Raw genomic sequence first — 23,662 nt, 5'->3', positions numbered from 1 at the left:
TACAGTATTTAAAATTGTGCATGGCTTTCCCCACACAAAACAAGTCCAAAGAAAACTAACTCTGGCTTTAACATTGAATCCTATGGGAACCCTTGCTTCAGTTAAAGTAATTTCTCTTCAATCATAATTTTCAGGAAGAGAAACACAACTTTAAGTGAGGACTACCTATGTTCACGGTAAGTCACCACCACGTTGGTTGCAGTCCCTCACTCTAGTTAGTGTGGTATATGTACTTGGCATCTTACCAGTGATATAATAAAACAAAGAACGACAGAAACGGAAGATCAGAAACAAATAGAAACAGAAATTGCTGGAGATACGCAACATGTTTGGAAGCATATGTGATAGAGAAACAGTGTTAATGTTTTGAGTCCTTCTTCAGAACTGAAAGCAGCTGAGAAATGCTGATATTTATTCTGATGACAGGGGTAGGATAATGGTTTAGATTGGATTACTTACAATGTGGAAACAGGCCCATTCGGCCCAACATGTCCACATCAACCCTCTGAAGAGCAATCCACCCAGACCCATTCTCCTACATTTGCCCCTGCACCTAACACTATGGGCAATTTAGCGTGGCCAATTCACTGAACCTGCATATTTTTTGGACTGTGGGAGGAAACCGAAGAACCCGGAGGAAACCCACGCAGACACGGGGAGAATGTGCAAACTCCACACTGACAGTCACCGGAGGCAGGAATTGAACCCGGGTCTCCGGCGCTGTGAGGCAGCAGTGCTAACCACTGTGCCACCCAAAAATCAACGTCAGAAGTGGAATTCGAACCCACGCCTCCAGTCGGAGATCAGAACACCCGCCCCACAATGGGAAGGACTTGAATCCTTGAGTTTGGCGCCTTAGACCACTCAGTCATCCTGACAACTGGGGGAGTGGGGTTGAGATTAATAGATGGAAATGGTACCCAGAGAAACAGAGAGAAAACTAGGAAAGTTAATGCATTCAACAATCTCTAGCTTCAAATTGAGCTGGAAGAATAGGTGTTTTAGGGTATTCTCTTCTGATCTTAAACTTTCTAGGATTTGCCTGAACAGCACAGAATTACTCAGTCCCTGAATCTAGTCTGTCCAGCCCTGTTAGAATTTTGCATCTTTTAATCAGTTTACATCTCATCCTTCTAAACTCTTATGAATACAGGCTCATTCAAAATAATTTCTCCTCACAGGACAGCATTGCCATCCCTCGTACCAGCCTAGCTTCATTCCCTTTTTGGCAAGTATATCCTTTCTTAGGTGAAGAAACCAAAGCTGTATGCAATACTCCAGGTATAATCTCACTAAGGCCCTGTATAACTGCAGTAAGACATTTCTACTTCTGAACTCAAACCTTTCTGCAACAAAGGCCAATGTATCATTTTCCTTCCTAATTGCTCACCATACCTGCCTTTCTACTTTCATTGACTGGTATACAACAATGTCCAGATTTCTTTGTCCACTCCTCCCAACATATCACCATTGAAATAATACCCTTTTTCATACCAAAATATGAATTACTTCACATTTAACCACATTGTATTGCAACTGTCATGCATTTGCTCACTTGTTCAACAAGTGGGCGGCACGGTGATTAGCACTGCTGCCTCACAGTGCCAGAGACCCAGGTTCAATTCCCGCTTCAGGTGACTGACTGTGTGGAGTTTGCACATTCTCCCTGTGTATGTGTGGGTTTCCTCCGAGTGCTCTGGTTTCCTCCTACAGTCCAAGAAAAAAGTGCAGGTTAGGTGAATTGGCCATGCTAAATTGCCCATAGTGTTAGGTGAAGGGGTAAATGTAGGGGAATGGGTCTGGGTGGTTTGCGCTTCGGTGTGTCAGTGTAGATTTGTTGGGCCGAAGGGCCTGCTTCCACACTGTAAGTAATCTAATCTAATAATGTCTAAGTTACCTTGAACCTCTTTACATCCTCCTTACAACCCATAAATGTGCACAAATCTGCCCAGTTTTCTGTCATCAGGAAACTTGGAAATGCATTTGATTCCTTCATCCAGGTCATTTATATATATTATGAACAGCTGGGACTATAATTATCCAAGGCTTCTATCTGTATAGGACCTACACTTTGCTATTTTTTTCTTTTCAAGTAAACTTTTATGGTCAGTTTTTATGTTTCCTGTCATTTTATTCTCTTACTCTATTTTGCCCCTTGATCATTGAATTCTAAAATGTTCCCAATTATCAGGCTCACGCTTCTTCTGGCAATTTTATAAATCTCCACTTTGGATCTAATACTAACCATAATTTCATTTGTAAGCTATAGTTGAGCCACATTTCCCGTTTTAGTTTTGCATCAGTGATGAATAATTGTTATTATCCATGCATAATAACAATTGAAATATGACCTATGAAATATCACCTATCCAATGTCAACCTTTTTGGTAAGGTTCCCTAATCCATCCTTGTCAATTGATGCCTCATAACTTTGTAGTTCCTTTTATTTAGATTCAGGACCCTAGTTTCAGATTCTACTACATCACTCCCATCTTACTTACGAATTCTATCATATTATTGTTGCTTGTCCCCAAGGGACTCCACGTTAATTGTTATTTAACCCTTCCTCATTTCACAGTACTAAATGTAGAAAATTCTGTTCTCTGGTTGGTTTCTCAATGTTTTGGTCTAAAATGCTATCACATGGACATTCTAGGAAATCCTCCTACACAATACCATTGCTAGTCTGATTTGTCGAATCTATGCTTTAATTAAAGTCATCCACATTTACAGGTGTTATCTTATTGCATGCATCTCTGGCTTTTTCTTTAATGCCTTCCCTTAATTTCCCTACTGTCTGATGCCCTTTTGAGAATCTCTAACAATGTTTTTTGTCCCTTGTATTTCATATCTCCACTCATATAGATTCTCCATCATGATTTGCAAAATAATATCCTTCTCACAATTGCATTAATTTGCCTCCTTTACTGACAAAGCTACCTCACTTCCTTTCCCTTTTTGTCTGTCTGATGATGAACAGAACACCGAAATGATTGAGAGTAGTAGAATCAAATTAAGGTAAATGCAGAGTGAGACATGAAAACCAGAATTACATCATTGAAACTGTTCTCTCTGCACTCAGCAAGCAAACCTGTCAGTGTAACAGTTGGGTGCCAGTTATGTCACAATGAAAGTAGAGACAAATGGAATAGTTACAATTTGCTGACACAATAGCAGTAGCATAATTTATGATGCTGTACTTAACATTGATTTGGTAATTATTTTGAAAAACTGTGCTTCAAGAGAAGGGATATCTGTAAGGTAATAGTGAATAATGAAATTTTCTTTGCTCTTAACAATATACCTTTGTAAGTACAGATATGGCCGGATTCTTTCATATTTGCCTCACTTATGTTTCTTAAAAATATAATTCATGTGGTGTGGGTGTCACATACTAAAATTGCATTTATTGCCTAATAATTGTGAGACTGGAGTCACATATAGGCTAGTCTAGGTAAGGATGGTGGACTTCCTTCCCTAAAGGATGTTAGTGAGCAAGATGGATTTTTGCAAGAGTGGTTACATAGACACCATTAGGCTCCCTTTTAATTCCAGATTTGTTTCTTTGGCTTCAAGTTTCACCCTCTGCTCTGGTGGGATTTGATCCATGTCCTCAGAGCATTAGCCCAGTGTTCTGGATACTTGTCTAGTGACATTGTCACTACATGACCATGACAATGCTTGTATGTGTGCTGCAGGGCATCGTTTAGTTTGCAAGGCTTTATTTCTTTTGATAACATTTACATAATCAGGCTGTATGTTTGAGCAATTGAAAATGATTCAGCTGGACCAGAAATTTGCATTTTTTTGAATTAAACTGAATTAAGCATTTCATTTCTGGACCAGAATCCATTGTTGCAACATATGGTGCTGTTATTTGAATTTGGGACAAAAATGGAGTGAGAAGTATAGTGATATTATTCACATCGAAAATAGTGATAGAAATGCTATTCAGTTATAGTCAGCACATAAACATTTGAAGAACTTGAAATAAAAGCTGCTACTTTGTTAAATTGCCTCAAAGGTTTTGTTATTGCAAGGAAAGCAGTGGCTGTGCATTACTGTCCTAACCCTTTAGCTTTAAATTGACTGTTCACTTAACAAGCAGGACATAATGTAATTCCTGGCAATATAGTGGCTCACAGCTACTGATCTTGTGTAACCGGCAGAAAATGTTTTAACTAACCAGACTATATAGTAACAACATGTTTATAATGGTCACAACCTAGGCTGTCAAGGTACATTTATGGGTTACTTAGTCACATGGGACAGCAGCATATTGTAACTTTTCATCAAGGACTGTTATGAACCATTCTCTTGATAGATATTGTTGGCATGAAAAGCTAATTCTATTTCATCGTTCAAATTTTGATTAAATGTGTCATTTAACTAATTGCAGGATGGAATGGGTAACCTGAAAATCACAAATAAAGGGGTACGGCTGGAAGGCAAATCCGAGTTCCTCCTTCCATTATATGTCAAAGAAGTTCACTCACGAAAGGTAAGTAAGAACGTTCCTGGTAGAAGTAAATTTAAAAACCAAATTTTTTTGATAAAAACAGACATTGTTGAAATTAGAGAATTATAGATAATGTTAAATGTGAAACAAAGTTTTCATATAAGACTTCTTTAATTATCATTTGGGAACAGTAGACTTTCTAAGTCATGCTGCAAACAGTTGACTTAATATGGATGCATTCTTTTTTAAGGGTATGAAAAATGATTTTTTGGATGTAATTTACTAAATTTTAGAAATTAGCCTACCAATCGTAACAAAGTTCATCAAGGACAATGAGTGATGGGCAAGTCAGCCAGCGATGCCCACATCCGGCAAATAAATTTTAAAACCCAATGGGAAACTTGCAGATTTATTTTTGTGAAATGTTATGTTTCTCTTCTCCTTTATTTTTGAATGCTTTCCCCAATTTTGAACCATATATTGAGTCAGACTGACAATCACCAACATTGCTCAGAATTCATCCATTGTATGAGGGAGAATAGTTCAGATCTCGGTCTTCCTTTTCACTGTTGGATCCTAGTGAGTAATAGCACAGCTTCAGTTCAGATTAAGAGCTCACTGTATGGGAAACTGTCAACACAAAGCTCATTTCTTACCTATCCCTCTGTGACAATTACACCCCTATGGTTTTCAGTGATATAAGTAAAATAATTATTGGGAAATTGCCTGCAACGTTTATCTGCACAGCTTATCGAGGCTCTTAATAACTAAAGAGTTGCAGAGATTTAGATCTGCGAAGTAATTTTCTCTCTGAAGGAGCTGGGGTTGAAGTTTCTGCCCAGTTGTTGGTCGTTAGGTATGTAAACGTTTAGGTAACTAACAGCTGTTGAAGATGCACTCGGAAATTGTCTTGCCTCATTTGGTTTAACTTTTGCCATAAAAAGCTAAGTAATCGAATTTTTGAAAGCTCCCATTATCACTTGAATTTTGTTGATGGCAACTCGAATAATTTACATGGTCTTGTGATTAAACACATGAACACTAAGGATGGAGTACAGATACAGAAGGATGAAATTTCACCCTTTGCCAAGATGGAATTGGAGGCAGGGGAGTCACCTGGCCTTCTGGGCCGTTGGCATGTGCCCACTTCCAACCTATTTTCATGTAACAGGCTTCTGGGCCCTGGGAAATGGTGTTAGGGAAATGGTAAGGGGAAGGAGCAGTGGCCAGCAAACTAGCCCAATTAATGTGTCGATTCAAGTCACAACAGTCTGATTAGATTGTTTTGGAGAGCAGACAATGCCATCTACTCCCAAACAATGGAGGCTCAGAAGGCCAGAGTTATAACATGCAAAGAAGTTCAGCATGGGTATGTTAGGCTGCAAGGACAACAGCCATAAGTTATCAAGTGGCTTTGGCAACTAGAATCACACTATGTTTTGTACCATTTATACATTTTTAGGTGGTGACTCCATCCTAAGGTGCTCTCACAGTTCACCACCTGCAGTGGCCATGTAAACAACATCTGGTAAAGAAGGTTGCTCACCCCCTAAATCCTCAGTGTCTCCCATTAGTCCTCCTGGCTTAAGAATTTAACTACTCTTCTTAATTAGATGGGGCTCCCAAAATTGGCTTTCTAATTGAATCTAGGCTCTGACGTTGAATTCAACTCAATGCAAAATTGGAATTTCAGAATGAAAATTAAGACCAAAGACACAGACAAAATCAAGGCACTAGTTATTAAAAAAAACAAATTTGATATTAAAGAAAGTTTCAAACAATACTGCTAAACATGGAAATACCACCCACCAACCCAACGCACAGTTGCCCCTTGCTTTCTTCCAGTGGTGTTAGTTTTCTAACTTGGTCTTATTGTCATGACTCAGGAAGACTAAGGGAATTATATTTCTTTTCACCAGACAAAATAAATGATGAATTAGATGTAAAGAAAATGAGCAAGATGTCAATGAGGCTGCTGGTATAGTAACACCCACATTTCTCCAACTAATGGAAATTAAAACTAATTCCCAGCAATTCATAATAAGAAAGATGATATGTCATTTGTAATGGAACAGAACATTATACCACGTAAAATAAACATTATTTTGTGGTTAAGTTTTTAGAGACAGTAATTGGTTCACCACTGAAAACAGAGGAACCATAGCATGTGATTAACCTACACATCCTCATTGTAAGACAGAAATTAGATTAAAGCTGGTGCTATTTGGTCTTTTAAATGATCCCAGCATGCAGTCAGAACTCCCTGTGATGTTGATGATCTGCAGGCTCCATACTTTGAGTTACTAGTGCTACTTAAAGGAAGTGGAGAAAGATCTTTCAGGTGTCAGTATAGGTTCCACTACGTTGAGTATTGGCTGAACATATGAAAGCCTGAGCATTAATGGTTTCAGATAAAGCATTGAAAATTTTGTTTGAAGGGGTGAAAAGAAAGGTTGAATCTCAAGGTGATTTTCCCACATTTTAGCTAAGCATTGTTTCAGGATGTTTAATGGAGTGGTTCTAGTTATCTTTACTTTAAGCATGGCTCCTTTTCAAATGCAGTTCTTCATTGCTCACCTCATTAATTATATATCTAACCACCATGGCACCGGTCTCATTTAATCTTGCAAACAATAGTGTTGGAAGTGCTCACCAGTATTGGGACCATGTGGCATTCAGGCCCTGGTGTTTAAACTCTATACCTTGTCAAACACTGCAAGTCAGGGACTGCCAGTGTTGTGTTGTACAATACCAAAAAATGGCCAAGAGAGGCAAGTGGGCATCTCACTTTACTGACAGGGACCAGGAGGTCCTGGTGGCTGATGTGGTGGAGATAAAGGCTGACATATTCCCCAGGATTGCCAGAGGAGACCATACCACCAGACACTGCCAGCCTTATCTGGAGTAGCCACCCAATTCAATGCAGTGTCCACAGTCCAGAGGAACATTCAGCAGCATTGCAAGAAAGTTAATGATGTTCTGCTCTGCAAAGTTAAATCTGCCATCTTCTCTCTGCTACCTCACACTCTACCGCTACCATAGCACCCATTTGACTCTGATCTATCACTCTCTCATGTTGAATGCAGCATCTTTCCTCAATGAGTTCTATTCATGCCCTCCTCCAAATTTAACAATCCTTCCCATCCTTGACTGTTCCTGTCCATTCACTCAGAACACCTCTCAGCCTTTCCTAATTGATGACAGAACAACCCTTTGACTGATTTCTGTGCAGCTCCCCAGCTGATTACCAATAATCCCCAGACTGGATGCACTTGACCTGCAGGATTTACTGTTGCGCAATCATTGAACTGTAAGTACATTGGTCCCCGGAGGGCCTGACCAACCACGATCAAAGTGTTAGACTGAGATCAAATGATGCCCTTGACAGACTGTGGCATCACTCCCTGACTCGCCATAGTCCCCTGTGACTGGACTAAGGATTACTCCCTTTAGACTTTCAGACATTGCCATTTGACTGAAGTATGTGCAGCATGTTTGCTGTGTAAGCTGGTAGCATATGTTGTAGATGCGACATTGATGCATAGCATGGTGCTGTACTAAAACAACATGTCTGTCTCTTTGACTGTTCAGTGCTGGTAAACTTGACAAGCTGTGTGGCTCTCTACCTGTGCAAAACGAAAGGGAAGACAGAAGCCTTGAGCATCCAAGAAAGTGTAAAGTGAGTGAATATTAAGAAAGCATGTGAAAAGGCGTGAGATGCACGCTTTACTAAAGAATGAGATGGGTAACTGTCCCTGTGCACAAAGTGGCCTGGCAGCAGCCTTGCAAGATAAATTATTGGTGAACAGGATCGAAGTGCTGAACTGTATTATAATTTAATCTGAGATGTGCCATGATGATGTGGCTTTCCCAATACTGACCTCCATGGAGGGAGGATGCAGGCGGTTGCTGTCTATTGCAGTGGTGATATGTTAGAATCCCAAAGTGTTTATAGATTTTCTAGTATTTGTAATTACATTTTTTTTTAAATATGAGGGCTGCAGCACTAACAAACATAACTGTGGTTATAAATTCAGTGACTGCCTGTGTGAAATCCAAGGAATATAGCACCTGTAAAGTGTCAGGAAAATGTCAAATTCAGAGATAATTACCAAGAAGGGAGAATGAGAGGGCTGAGTATCATCTCTCTCAACAGAAAGCTTAAATCTGTGTGTGTGTGTATGTGTGTGTGTGTATGTGTGTGTGTGTGTGATTGATTGATTTGCCAAGAGTTTGAGTGCGTAGACATGAGTGCTGTGAGAGCCAGAGCTATGTGAGCAGTCATTATGTTGTAATTGTACCCACCACTACCACCTCCTCTCGCAACTTATTCCATATAAGCACCACCCTCTATGTGAAAATGTTGCCCCATGGGTCCCTTTTAAATCTTTCCTTCCCATCTTAAATCTATGTCCTCCAGTTTTCGACTTCCATACCTGGGGAAAAGACCTTGTCTATTCTTCATATCCATGTCCTTCATGATTTTATAAATCTACATCAGGTCACCCCTCAGCCTCCAACGCTCCAGGGAAAATAGCCCCAGCCTATTCAACCTCTCCCTCTAGTTCCAACCCATGTGGAAGTAGCAGGCTGACTTCCTTTGCTCCTGCTTGCCCATTATTGCAGCAGAGGCAGAAAAAGTGTAGGCCTCAATTACTTTAAGCAAACTGCCTGACATCTTACATTCCCACCATGTTAACAGTGGCAGCTTGGGTATTGGGCAGTAAACCAATGGCCTGGACAGATATTTTAGCTTCCATGTCCACTTACCTTCAAATATTTGGGGGGGGCGGGGGGGGAGGTGGTGGAGGGATGAGGTGGCACATAAGATGGTTCTGTATAACTTTTCATTAGGTAGCATCCATTTCAAGGTTGACAATGCAAAGTTTGTAAACATTGTTGAAAGAGCCAAATTGTTTTATCTTATTTCATTTTTTTAACCTCATGAAAACATGAATTTATGCTAAATTAATTTTGAACCCAACTATTTCTTAAAGTGATGTTAAGTGGACATATAACATGCAAACAGATTGTCTATGTACACCTCTTGTCAGACTTTCCATAATCCTGCAGGAAGTTTCAACTTTGGCATGTGAAAAGAAGGTGTACCTGTAAATTAATGCTCAGTATCTAACTATGTTTATCCTCCATTGTCGTGAAAAACATTTAACCTTAAAAGCTTAATGCCAGTGATCCGCTGTACAATTGCCTACACTGTAAAGAATGTATAATTTTTATTTTGCTGTATTTTTGATTGTGGAATAAATGAGAAAGGGGGAGTTCTAAAAATCAAGGATTGTGGAAAGGATTACATTTTACAAGCTCTTTGTAAGTGTTGGTTACACTACTGTTTGTTCACATTATTAGGAAGGTTACTTTCAGAGGTGCTGGAGTTAGTTGCATTTGAAGGGAGATTCAGCTGGCAACAAGTAGCTGATTGGTCTGTGGAATAGTGACCAGTTGTTATGGAAAAGGCCTTCTGCCTGCCAATAACTATGTAATTGTCTCCCAGGTAGCTGGACAGTTTGTGGGTGTGAATTTTTGGTCATTAGCCGGCAGACGTCCTGAAAGGCTGGAGCTAATCTATTGTCCACAGTAAGAAAATTCTCAAGCGTGAAGAAAGCCAGTTTATTGCTTTCTTCTGTTGCAAGACAGAGCTAACCTATTCTCCACAGTTAAAAAAAAATCTTCAGACATGCAAAATCCAGCTTATTGCCTCTCATCGATTGCTGTAAGCTGTGGCTTTTAACCAATAAGTTAGAAACTTATAGGATAAAATAAGTGAACTGTTTGTCCAATTCTTCCTACAAGCAAATTCAAGTATCTGGAAACAGAAGATCAAAGAGTAGCAGGTCCAGACAAACTGAAAGGATCATCTCAGTGAATACTATGGAGAGGGACCTTCCCAGTCTTGCCCTCCACACATAACACCTATTATCATTTGGGTCTACCCGTATGTCTAGGTAGGATAAGTTCTATAACGGGTTTAGCATTCTAATGGGCAGAGTTACATGTTAACAATTGGTTTTCTGTAATGAGAAACCATTTATTTAAAGCAAATTGCAATTCTTGTTCAGTACTGAAAGAGGTAAAGTAGGAAACTTTGAGTACTTTTATAAAATCTTTAGCTTTTATGACAATGTGTGAGTAGCAGGGCTGATTTCCAGCACGCTACCTCAGTCAAGTGTAACAACTGTGACTCAAGTTCAGGAACTGTACTGTTATAATCTTTGTTGTGTGGTAGAATTCTGTTTCTGGGTTTCTGCTGAATTCTCATAAAATCAACGTGGAACAGTGGTATAAAATAGTAGTACAAAAAATGTAGATGCTACATTTCAGTTTAGTAGGGGAGTCAGGAATAGCTGGATCAAGGCAAACAAATTAAATGTGCTGTTTGCGCACACTGTCATTTCCACTCAGAATTCATTGATTTTTAATGGAAACTGCCTATGTAAGCACTATTGTTGGGGGGTGAGTTTGCAACAAAAGAGGTTTGCATTATTCATTTCTGTTATAAACATGGATGCAGAAATTTATAATAGATATCTTGAAAGAAGGCATTCACAGGAAAATACAGTATGATATATGGGGATATCCATTCGTTCTCGGTTCCACCTGATCAAGAATGAAAGGCAAATACTCATTGCTTTTGTTGGAGTAAGATGCTTTCATGCTTATTTTTGTGAAGTACTGACTTTCAGCATTGAGATTTGCATATTTTGAATCTGATTTTGTAGCTGATTTTATATATTTATATTTAATGTTACATATCTTATGCCCCATCTCAAATGGGGAAATATTCCAATTGTGCAGTTTATTTTGTTGTGTTATAATACTGCCCAAGTGCTCTTTACTATCAATAATCCATCTTGCAGTGTCAGCCAGGACTTGGTTGCACTGTTAACTCTAAGTCTGAGATTTTGGGTTCACTCCCAATCTTCAGCACAGAACTCAAGGCTGACACTCCTGTGGAGGGGATTAGTTGTGCTGGAAGAGCACAGCAGTTCAGGCAGCATCCAAGGAGCTTCAAAATCGACGTTTCGGGCAAAAGCCCTTCATCAGAATAAAGGCAGTGAGCCTGAAGCATGGAGAGATAAGCTAGAGGAGGGTGGGGATGGGGAGAAAGTAGCATAGAGTACAATGGGTGAGTGGGGGAGGGGATGAAGGTGATAGGTCAGGGAGGAGAGGGTGGAGTGGATAGGTGGAAAAGGAGATAGGCAGGTAGGACAAGTCCGGACAAGTCATGGGGACGGTGCTGAGCTGGAAGTTTGGAACTAGGGTGAGGTGGGGGAAGGGGAAATGAGGAAACTGTTGAAGTCCACATTGATGCCCTGGGGTTGAAGTGTTCCAAGGCAGAAGATGAGGCATTCTTCCTCCAGGCGTCTGGTGGTGAGGGAACAGTGGTGAAGGAGGCCCAGGACCTCCATGTCCTCGGCAGAGCGGGAGGGAGAGTTGAAATGTTGGGCCACGGGGCGGTTTGGTTGATTGGTGCGGGTGTCCCGGAGATGTTCCCTAAAGCGCTCTGCTAGGAGGTGCCCAGTCTCCCCAATGTAGAGGACACTGCATCGGGAGCAACGGATACAATAAATGATATTAGTGGATGTGCAGGTGAAACTTTGATGGATGTGGAAGGCTCCTTTAGGGCCTTGGATAGAGATGAGGGAGGAGGTGTGTGCGCAGGTTTTACAGTTTATGCAGTGGCAGGGGAAAGTGCCAGGATGGGAGGGTGGGTTATAGGGGGGCGTGGACCTGACCAGGTAGTCAAGGAGGGAACGGTCTTTGCGGAAGGCGGAAAGGGGTGGGGAGGGAAATATATCCCTGGTAGTGGGGTCTGTTTGGAGGTGGAATCTGGTTTCCAGCATCTGCAGTCATTGTTTTTACACTCCTGTGGAGGACTGAGAGTTTGCTGTACTATTGGATGTGCATTTCTTGAATGAGAGGCAAAGCCAATGTTTTTATCTACCCCATCAGATGGATACAGGCGAGTTAAGCCTGGTTTAATAGCCAATACTAATTCCTCAATCAATATGACAAAACAAGAGTATATGTCCATTACCACACTGCTGTTTGTAGGAGCTTGCTTTGTATAAATTGTCCATTCTGCTTCCTACATTACACCAAGAATTGGAATTCAAAGTATTCATTGGCTTCAAAACACATTGGAACACCCATTGATTGTGAAAAGAGCTGAATTAATGACAGTCTTTCTTTCTTACACGAAACAAAATTTCTTACTAGCCGCAAGGCATTCTATTTGTGATTCATGACTGTCGACCACAGGAAGAGGCATGATTGCTCAGTATATCAAGAATAATTGATCTTGCAAGATTAACTCATTTGTTAGATTGGGATAGTTAAGCACTGTAATGTTTTCCTACAATACTAGCAGTTTTGGTAGTTTTTAATTACAATGTTTCCAGTTTCCGAACAATTTCCATTAACTTTGCAGAGCCATTGCTCTTCACAGCAGGGAAGAATGTTTGAAATATGAAAAGAAAGCAATTATGGGACTAAAATCATTTTCTTTTTAAACCATGTTGGCATCCCATATTCATTCTAGAGTAGTAAGTTCAAATCAGGTGTCATTCTTATTTTCAGTTTTACACCAATAAAGAAAAGTCAATAAAGATTTTAAATGCATTTATAACGCATACAAAGGAGCTTGGTTAAATTGTTCAATTTATAGAACATTCATTTAATGGTTTTGCCTACAGAATGTTGGTCAGTGTTAAGTTTAGCTGAGTGGCTATTAAACAGAATGTTTACCCACACTAGCCATGAGTGGGAAACATCAAGAGGTGGCAAAACTGTAGAGTCAACACAAAACTGATCTCACAGCTAATTAATTGGGGTATTATTTACTACCTCTGATCTTGCTGAAAGTTGCAGTGGAGAAGTTTAAATTGTGTGGGTAGATTTACTAACCACTTTCTACCACAGTGCAAGTTTAACCTGGGTCTGCAGATCACTGCCCACGAATCAAGAAGATGCATCTTTTTTTAAAAGTTATATAAATCAGTGTCCTGTAATTGTTCTGGGACCCTGGTGTAATGTACAAGGTCTGTTGGGCACTGTATGGACTTAATGAAATTTTCACGGTGAAGAGGAAAAAGCCCCAAAAATGTAAAGTTACATTTATGGAGCAGGGAAGAGCAGCAGTGCTTTCCATTTCTACGGAATGGGTGGGAAGTGCTGCAACCTGAGACTCTTCCTGTTCCCAAGCTGACCACAATTAAATAATAGGAGAAAGTGAGGACTGCAGATGCTGGAGATCAGAGCTGAAAATGTGTTGCTGGAAAAGCGCAGCAGGTCAGGCAGCATCCAAGGAGCAGGAGTATCAACATTTCGGGCATGAGCCCTTGTTCAGGAATGAGGAGGGTGTGCCAAACAGGCTAAGATAAAAGGTAGGGAGGAGGGACTTGGGGGAGGGGTGTTGGAAATGCGATAGGTGGAAGGAGGTTAAGGTGAGGGTGACAGGCCGGAGTGGGGGTGGGGGCGGAGAGGTCAGGAAGAAGATTGCAAGTTAGGAAGGTGGTGTTGAGTTCGAGGGTTGGGACTGAGACAAGGTGGGGGGAGGGGAAATGAGGAAACTGGAGAAATCTGAGTTCATCCCTTGTGGTTGGAGGGTTCCTAGGCGGAAGATGAGGCGCTCTTCCTCCAGCCGTCATGTTGCTATGGTCTGGCGATGGAGGAGTCCAAGGACCTGCATGTCCTTGGTGGAGTGGGAGGGGGAGTTGAAGTGTTGAGCCACAGGGTGGTTGGGTTGGTTGGTCCGGGTGTCCCAGAGGTTTTCTCTGAAACGTTCCGCAAGTAGGCGGCCTGTCTCCCCAATATAGAGGAGACAGTTAAATAATAACAGCTTCAAAAGTAATGAAATTTTAGTTCTTCCTAAACAGTGGCTGAGAATTAGGTAGTTTTTAAGGTCTGTGTGGACAGGTTGAATTTTTCCAGACAAGATGGCCCATACAAGATAAGTAGTTCATTCTTATCTGCATCAAGTAATTTGGGGAGAGTAGTTGCCTGATACGTATAGAGTTTTGTGCTTGACAAAAAGAGCAAAAATGCTCAGGGAAAGAGTAGGGCCATTGAACTATTACATTTAACCATATTTTACATTGTAAAGCTGTAGCCACTCGTTTATCCTAAAATACAATATCATTGCAACACAAGACAAAAAAGTCAATCATGCTTCTTTTTGAATCATTTATTTGGGAATCGATATAAAAGTAGCAGACACAACATTATGATAATGTACTAATTTATTCATGTTCAATTGAGTGGTTTGATTAAAGAAGACATTTCCAAAAGAAGATCATATTAAGCACGACATATGAATCATAAGGCAAGATTTTTATTAACATCAAGTGACAACTTCTCTTTAGGAGAGTAATGAACATTATTAGCCATAATGGTTTTACTTCAACAGTGCTGCATCAAATATCATATCTTTAACTGTTTCTCCTCCATTATTGAATTTTATTTAACAAGAAGACATAATCATAACTGGCAATCAAATTAAAATAGCAGTTTCAAGTTATGCAATACGATTTTCACAGACCTGAAGGGAGAAATATGTTGTTTTGATGCTGTGGACCAAAGAACAATTCTGAAGTACAGAGTGAAAATTAATAAGATTTTGTTGAAAAGTGCAAGCAATAATGGTAACATTTAAACCAGCACTATCCCTGATTAGAATCCCACTGCAGACATCATTAATTTAGAAGACCATCAGACTCTAATTGGAATCTTATCCTCCTGCAGTTAGGTTATTGCTAGATAATAGCCACTGGGATTACTGATTGTTTTATTTGAGATCTTTATTTTTCCTCTCTCATATGCTTTCAGTTGCCTTGTATATTATGCAATGTTTCTTAATTAGATATATGTTGCTTAATGTTTAAAAATGTGACAATGCACATGCTTTCATTTTATATAATTATGATTTGTAACTGGCTCATTAACAAATTCAGCAAATAAAATCATCAGGAAAGTACAATAATAATGAGCTTGATTTTCTTGGTCTATGTGATGGCAAGTGTGCTGGTAATATAAAGGATTTTCCTACCACTATGATATAATACCAAATCTGTATTATGGACATTTCTAACCACTTCAAGTCCTTTCTCTCCAACTTTCCTTTTTTAACCTCTTTTTAATTAAACCATCATCAAATTACCCGTGTCACTAGTGAAAGTAACAAATTGCAAGCCCTGCTTACCAGGGCCAGTGCATCACTAAAAAAAATGGCAAGGCCAGGAAAGAGGGATGGGCTAAATCAAAATAGGTTTGGAAGAGGAAATAATGCACCCCAAACCCGTGGTGGCCAGCTCTTTAAATGCCTCAAAGTATTGGTGGACAACATGCACATCCATTCTAAGGACACCTGGGCATGAATGTAGCTGCAAAAGAGGGACTGACAGTCAGGAACAATGATCTCATCCACTGTCATAAACTGTTGATGGTTTTAGGTCCTGTTAGCGACCTCTGTTAACTGCTCCTAACTGAACATATCACATGCTATGATATGATATCACATATCATATGACAGCTTACTGATACCACCTTACAAACTACCAACTAGTGCCAACTAAAATGGTCAGAAATGTTTGGTGAAATGCTTTTGACTTTATTTTCTTGCAGCAGAACGAATAGAAGTATTGTGTTGAGAGTTGAAGGGGAATATTGGAAAGGTGTTTGGATTCATGAAATAATAGAGTTCAACTTTGATAAAGTGTCACGGACACTGGACGCTGTCAGAAAAAAAAACAATGCGCTTTCAATAATCGGGGTGACAGTTGCAAGTTCTTGTTGGGTTGCAGCACAATTTGGAAATGAAGAACACACACATCTGAGAAAGGTAGTGGCACACAGAAGGAAGACAAATCAGGTTTCAACAGAAGACCCTACCCACAGAGGGAGTTCAGAGCAAACTTCTCCAAACACTATTTCCGTCAGGAGGCGTTTGTTTCAGGGGTCTTCACCAAGAAAGTGAATGAACTGTGCAACTTTGTGCAGTGACATAGCAAAATGACAACATAGCCGTTGTTAAAGTTACTGTGGCCCAAATATCCATGCCATTTCTTTCAGTATCCTTCAAGCAACATTTCCAAAACTTTGAAGTTCACCTAGTAATGCAGTAGTGGCAGAGTTGTAAAAAACGTTTTGTGCAGGAGGAGATTCATACTTCTCTCTCTAACCACATGGGATTCATGGGCAGTTGGATTCCTAATATCTCAGGGAGTCAATGACTCCAAACATTTCACACTACAGCACTCTCATATTAATAGAGACATGTATCATGAGTGCAGGAGCTTAAAATTTGTGAATGCACAATTGATGTGCAGCGACTAGGAGAAAGTGAGGACTGGAGATGCTGGAGAATCAGAGTTGATATAACGTGGTGCTGGAAAAAGCACAGCAGGTCAGGCAGCATTCAAGGAACAAGAGAGTTGACGTTTTGGATGGGGACTTTCTTCAGGAGTGAGGAGGGGGAAGGGGGCAGAGAGATAAATTGGGGCACTCCGGCTGGGGAAAGTTGGATGGGATGGCAATAGGTGGACGAAGATAGGAGGTGATGTTGATAAGTTGGTGGAAGTGTAGAGTGGATAGGTAGAAAGAAAGATCAACAGACAGGTCAGGTCAACAGGGCAGAGCTGAGTTGGAGGGTAGGATCTGGGATGGGGTGGGGAGGGGAGATTTGGAAACTGGTAAATTCAGTTTTGAGGCTGTGTGATTGTAGGCTCCCAAGGTGGAAGGTGAGATGTTCCTCCTCCAGTTTGTGATTGGCCTTGTTTAGGCGGTGGAAGAGGCCCAGAATAGATGGTCATGGGGGGAGTAAGAGGGGGAGTTGAAGTGGATGATCACAGGAAGGTGGGGTTGCTTGGTGCGTACAGACCAGAGATGTTCCCTGAACTGTTCTGAAGGTTTGCACCCGGTCTCTCTGATATAGAGGAGGCCATGTTGAAAGCAACAGACAGGTGCCCTCCAGTACCTGCTAGAATTTAAGTCCACAATCCTGGCAGGATCTTACATCTTCGATAATCATGCAACAACTCTTGCATCAGACCTTCAGATTACTTGTCAAGAGGAGAAATAAACAGGAAGTTGGATAGGGGGAGGAAGTGGAGAAATAAGAGTAAACTGGATGGACCACCCAGCATTGATCTTGGAATCCAACACAACAAAGTGCACTGAGCCCGGTCAACACTGCAAACTCTTCACCAACATTTTGTGCCAGAATGAGAAGACATGGACTGCTGACCAATCATGTGATAGCCAGACTCAGTCATTCTGACTGCATCATACCTGCCTGACAGTCAATTCTCAGACTCATCCATCCCAATGTCATGTATGATCTGTCTCGCTGGAACAGCATACAAAGATGTAAGCAGTGATCATAAAGTAAGGTTTTTAAGTCATTTAATGTGAGCATATATCATTTATTCAAATGTCAAAATGGGAACTAGGTAGGATTTTAAACTGAGTAGCAGGAGCAATTCAATAAGATGTGATAAATCTAGTGCCAAAGCCATGAATAAAGCTATTAATATGAGAAAAGATAAGCAGACTGTGACAGGAAAGCATAAATTATATGAATGCAAGAGTCATAGAATCCTTATAATGCAGGAAGAGGCCATTCGTCCCATTGATTACATACAGAACCTCTGAAGAACATCCCATTCAGTCCCAGCACCCCATCCTATCCCTGTAAAGTTAAAAATCACACAACACCATTTTGTAGTCCAACAGGTTTATTTGGAAGGACTAGCTTTCAGAGTGCTGCTCCTTCATCAAGTGGTTGTGGAGTATAAGATAGTAGGACACAGAATTTATCGCAAAAGTTTACAATGCGATGTAACTAAGATTATATATGAAAAGACCTGGATTGTTTGTTAAGTCTCTCAAACAAGTCAGGTCTTTCTCATTATATAATTTCAGTTACATCACACTAAACTTTTGCTATAAATTCTGTGTCGTGTGATCTTATTCTCCATAACCACCTGATGAAGGAACAGTGCTCTGAAAGCTAGTGTTTACAAATAAACTTGTTGGACTATACCCTAGTGTTGCGTGATTTTTAACTTTGTACACCCTAGTTCAACACCAGTACCTCCAAGTCGCGACTATCCCTGTAACCCCACATTTACACTGCCAAATCCACCTAGCCTACACGGCCTTGGACACTACAGAAATTTAGCATGGTCAATAGAGGGTACACATAACCTGCACATCTTTGGAGTGTGGGAGGAAACTGGAGTGACTAGTAAGATCATAGAATCCCTACATTGTGAAACCAGGCCATTCAGCACGTACTGACATCTGAAGACCTCGTCTATAATCCTGCAATTCCCATGGTTAAACTAGCTAGCCTGTACATTATGGGCGATTTAAGCACAGCCAATCCACCTAACCTGCACATCATTGAACTGTGGGAGAAAACCAGAGCAAGCCAGCAGAGACACAGAGAGAATGTGTAAACCCCACACAGTCACCCGAGGATGAAATCAAACCCAGGCAGCAATGCTAATCATTGAGCCACAGTGCCACCTAGATTGTTGATGAATCAGTTTAATTAACAAACATTTCCTTGATTAAAGCAAATTGAACCCCTTTATTAAAAAAGCAAGGGAAACAGAAAGCAGGAAACTACGAGCTCGTAAGCTTAACATCTGTCATGGGGAAATGACAGTGGAATATTTTGATAGGTTCAAGATTATCAGATAAAATTAGCATGGTTTTGTGGAAGAGACATCGTGTTTGAATAATGTGAGCTATTTGAGTATTAAAATGAGTGATGGATAAGAGAGAACTAATGCTTACACTGTACTTAGGTTTCCAAAAGGCATCGATGAAGTACCACAGCAAAGGATGTTGGGGAAAATAAAAGCTCATGGAGTGGTGGGTAACAAATCAGCATGAATGGAAGATGAGCTGACCAGCAGGAAGAAGAGAATAGGTCTCAAGGAATCTTTTCTAGATTGACAAGATCTAACAAGCGTGCCACAGAAATCAGTGCTGGGGCTTGATCTGTTTATGAATTTTTTATTTTCATTTATTCACTCAGTCATGGGTGTTCCTACCTGGACAGCCCATCCTTGACTACACTTGAAAAGGTGGTGGTGAGCTGCCTTCTTGAAATCGCTGCAGTCCATGTGATGTGGGTAGACCCAGAATGCCCAAAATTAAACAATCAGAAGTTGCATCTTGGATCACAAAATCAAAATGAACTGCTAACATGTCACACATGCAGAATTTTACTCTCAATTACTGATCATTGCAGCTGGCTCTCACCTATTGGAAGTGGTGTTCGATTACATTTGTCTAGACAGTGGTGCTCAATGTTGCTGTGCTCTTTCATTCCAAAGATCCTGTTCCTCCTGCTCAACCTTTTCATCAGCCTCCCCAGAAGACTGCTCCCACTCCCTCAGCTCATCAGCATCTATCACACCTCCTTCTTTCCTGCTGTGGATCTACAATTAGCAGCATGCGAGGATTATGTAGCCCACTCTGTGTGGGGTTTACTGTAAAGCCCCCCCTGGCTGATCCCAGCAGCAGGAACCCCTCTACAGGAGGCCTGTCCTCTGCTCTGTGGCTCTGGTTAATGAGTGGTCTGCAATGGATCTACGTGCTCACTGAATGACAGAGGCTGTATCATTGAGTCATTAGCCATGGGCGCAGAACCTGGTCTGGCAGTACCCAAGTTTGTAATGCATCTGACAACGTCAAATGCAGCAGGAAGATGAGCGTTCGCAAGGATGTAGTCATCATGGCAGGTCCAAGGGAGCCATGAGCAAACTTCTATGTAGTAATAGTGATGATACCAGACAATTTATACATTGATGGAATGGGGCTCTATTCTATTGATAAACACAGCTGCATTATGACATGGGTGTCTCAGCACAATTTATGGACAGGCTATTGCACCCGACACCAAATTTGCCATTAACTTAAGCAAGAAGTGTCAGCAGATGATCTATCTCCTCCTCAGGTGCTGGTGAAATTCATTTCATACAGGTGCTATGCAGTGATGCACAATAGCATTCTCATTGCTGAAATCCGAACCATCAACATCCTGGAGATCACTGTTGCCCAAAAAGACAGCAATTTAAATACAACCAGAGTTCTGCAGTGTGGGACCCATTGCCTCACTCTCCAAAATTTGCCCATCATCTGCAAAGCACAAGTCAGGACTGTCATTGAATGCTCCCCACTTGCTTAACAAGAGTAACTCCAACAACACTTGGGAAGCTTGACACCATCCAAGACAGTGCACACACATGATTGACATGGTATACCACCTTTAAAACTTCACTCCAACCATTACTGGTGAATAGTGACTTATTATATTCCATCTGCAAGTTGTATTGTAGCAACAGTATTTGTCAAGCCTGCAGACTCAGAGGACAAGATATATCAAAAAAAGCCAATATAAAATCTTTCCTCCAAGCCACACACCATCCTGAGTTTTGAAATATATTGCTGTTCTTCAACATCACCAAGTCAACTCCCTGAACTCTCTCTTTGTAACAGCACTGTAGATGTACCTACACCTACAGGGACCGCAGTGCTTCAAGAGGACAGCTCCCTACCATACCAGCAAGTAGGGATTAATAACAAACATTGATCTTGCAGCTCAGGAACAATATCTTTTAAAAAAGTTTTCGATACAAGTCCTCATTTATTTCATTATCTGCACATCTCACCAAGCCATTCTGGATTTGATTAAGGAGCTTTAGTAGAAAGAACCCTTAGAAGGCAGTGACTATCATATCAATGTATTCACTGCAATTTGAGAGGGATAAGCTGGTATCAGATGTAATGGTAGAGCAATTGAGTAAAGTGAAATGCAAAGACATGAGGGAAGAGCTGGCTGAAGTTGATTGGAAGGGGAGCCTAGCAAGGCAGATAGGGGAACAGCAATGGCAGGAGTTTCTGGGGATAATTCAAGAGACACAGCATAAATTCATCACAAAAGAGAAGAAATATACTGGAGGGAAGGTGAGGTGACCATGTCCAACAAAGGAAGTCAGAGACCGAGTAAAGGCAAAAGAAAGGCATAAAATCTAGTGAAGTTTCATGGGAAGTCAAAGGATTGGAATGTCTTTAAAAAACAGAGGATAACTAGACAAGCAATAAGGAGAGGAGAAGATGAAATAGGAGGGTAAGGTAGCTAGTAATATAAAACAAGATTGCAAGAGTATTCTTAAATATATAAAAAAAAAGAGAGATGCAAGAGTGGACATCAGACCACTGGAAAATAAAGTTGGAGAGATAATAATAGTGGACAAGAAATGGCAGAGGAACTGAACAGGTACTTTCCATCAATCTTCATTTCAGCAACATACCAGAGTTTCAAAAGAGTCGGGGTCATGGTCATAATGGCCATGAATAAGATGTAAATAATGGTGAAACTGAAAGGTCGGAAAAGTAGCTAATATTGTTCCTCTATACAAGAATGGAAATAGGAATAATCCAGGAAAGCATGGACTGGTGACTCTTACATCAGTGGTTGGGCAGCTATTGGTGAGAATTCTTAGGGATAGTATTTATGCACATTTGGAAAAACATGGCCTAATGAGGGACAGTCTGCATGGCTTTGTGCAGGGCAGGTTATGTGACACTAACTTGATTGAATTTTATGAGGAGTTGACAAAGGTGAAAGATGAAGGTACAGCAGTGAATGTTGTCTGCATGGATTTTAGTAAAGCTTTCAAAAAGGTTCATCATGGTCAGCTCATCCAAAAGACTTAGATGCATGAAATCTTCGGTGACTTGGCTCTCTGGATTCAGAATTGGTTTGGTCATAGAAGGCAGAGGGTGGTGATGGAAGGGCATTTTTCAGGCTGGAGGTCTGTGACTCGTGGTGTTCTGAAGAAATCCCTATCGGGATCTCTGCTGTTTGTGATACATATAAATGACTTGGATGAAAACGTAGATTGGTGGGTTAGTAAGTTTGCAGATGATACAAAGATTGGTGGAGTTGTTCATAGTGTAGACGGTTGCCAAAGGATAAAGCAGGATATAGATCAGTTGCAGATATGTGTGGAGAAATGGCAGATGGAATTTAAGCTGGGTAAATGTGAGGTGCTACTCTTTGGGAGATCAAATGTTCAGGAAAAGTATACAGTTAATGGTAGTACCCTGAACAGCATTGATGTACAGAGGGATCTTGAGGTTCAAGTCCATAGCTCCCTATAAGTGGCTACCTAAGTACATAGAGTAGTAAAGAAGCCATATGGTATGTTGCCTTTATTGGCTGAGGAAATGAGTGCAAGAGTCAGGAAGCCATGGTGCAGTTTTATAAGACTTTGGTTAGGCCATATGTAGAGTACTGCGTTCAGTTCTGGTTGCCACATTACAAGTAGGATGTGGAGGCTTTATAAAGGGTGCAGAAGAGATTTACCAGGACACTGCCTGGATTAGTGGATATGAACTGTAAGGAAAGGCTAGAAAAACTTGGTTTGTTTTCTCTAGAGTGACCGAGCCTGAGGGGAGAATTCATGAAAGCCTATAAAATTACAAGATGCACAAATAGGGTAGACGGTCAGAACCTTTTCCCAGAGTTAAAATGTCTAAGACTAGAGGGGATGCATTTAAGATGAGAGGAGGAAATTTTAAAGAAGACATGAGGGACAAGTTTTTTCTACATAGAGAGTAGTAGGAGTGTGGAACGTGCTGCCAGGGTGGTGATGGAGGTGAATATGATAGGGTATTTCAGTGACTTTTAGATAAGCACATGAATATGCAAGGAATGGAGGGATATGGACTAAGGGCAGGCGGGGGGATGAGTTTAATTTGGTATCATGTTCAGCACAATATCGTTGGCTGAAGGGCCCATTCCTGTGCTGTATAGTTCTCTGTTTTAAGGTGGATAAAACCCCTGGACCAGATGGACTACATCCCAGAGTTCTGAAGAAAATACTTGAGGGGATTTTAGAGACATTGGTGGTGATCTTTCAGAAAGATGGAAAATGGCTAAAGTAACACCCCTGTTTAAGAAAGAAGGAGGCAAATGACAGGAGACTATAGGCCAGGCACCATGAACCCGATCTTTGGTAAGACTTTAGAGTCCATTATGAAGGATAAGATTTATGAAGTACTCAGAAGTGAATGGTAAAACAGAGCTGAGTCAGCACAGTTACATCAAAGCAAGGCCATGCCTGACAAACCTGTTAGAATTATTTGAGGAGGTAATGAGCAAGT

General features: G+C 40.7%; 1 protein-coding gene across 3 annotated transcripts in view; it reads left to right on the top strand.

The window, feature by feature from the left end:
• LOC140476947 (zeta-sarcoglycan) overlaps positions 1-23,662 on the top strand; it is a 956,705-nt gene that overhangs the window by 767,273 nt on the left and 165,770 nt on the right. For all 3 annotated transcript variants that reach the window (XM_072569948.1, XM_072569957.1, XM_072569968.1), the window contains exon 3: positions 4,400-4,501. In XM_072569948.1, the coding sequence (XP_072426049.1) occupies positions 4,400-4,501 (102 nt within the window). The remainder of the gene's footprint in view (positions 1-4,399; positions 4,502-23,662) is intronic.

This window comes from Chiloscyllium punctatum, chromosome 1 (genome assembly GCF_047496795.1).
Source record: "Chiloscyllium punctatum isolate Juve2018m chromosome 1, sChiPun1.3, whole genome shotgun sequence".
In the NCBI taxonomy this organism is placed as follows: domain Eukaryota; kingdom Metazoa; phylum Chordata; class Chondrichthyes; order Orectolobiformes; family Hemiscylliidae; genus Chiloscyllium; species Chiloscyllium punctatum.
This window is presented reverse-complemented; position numbering and strand designations above follow the sequence as displayed.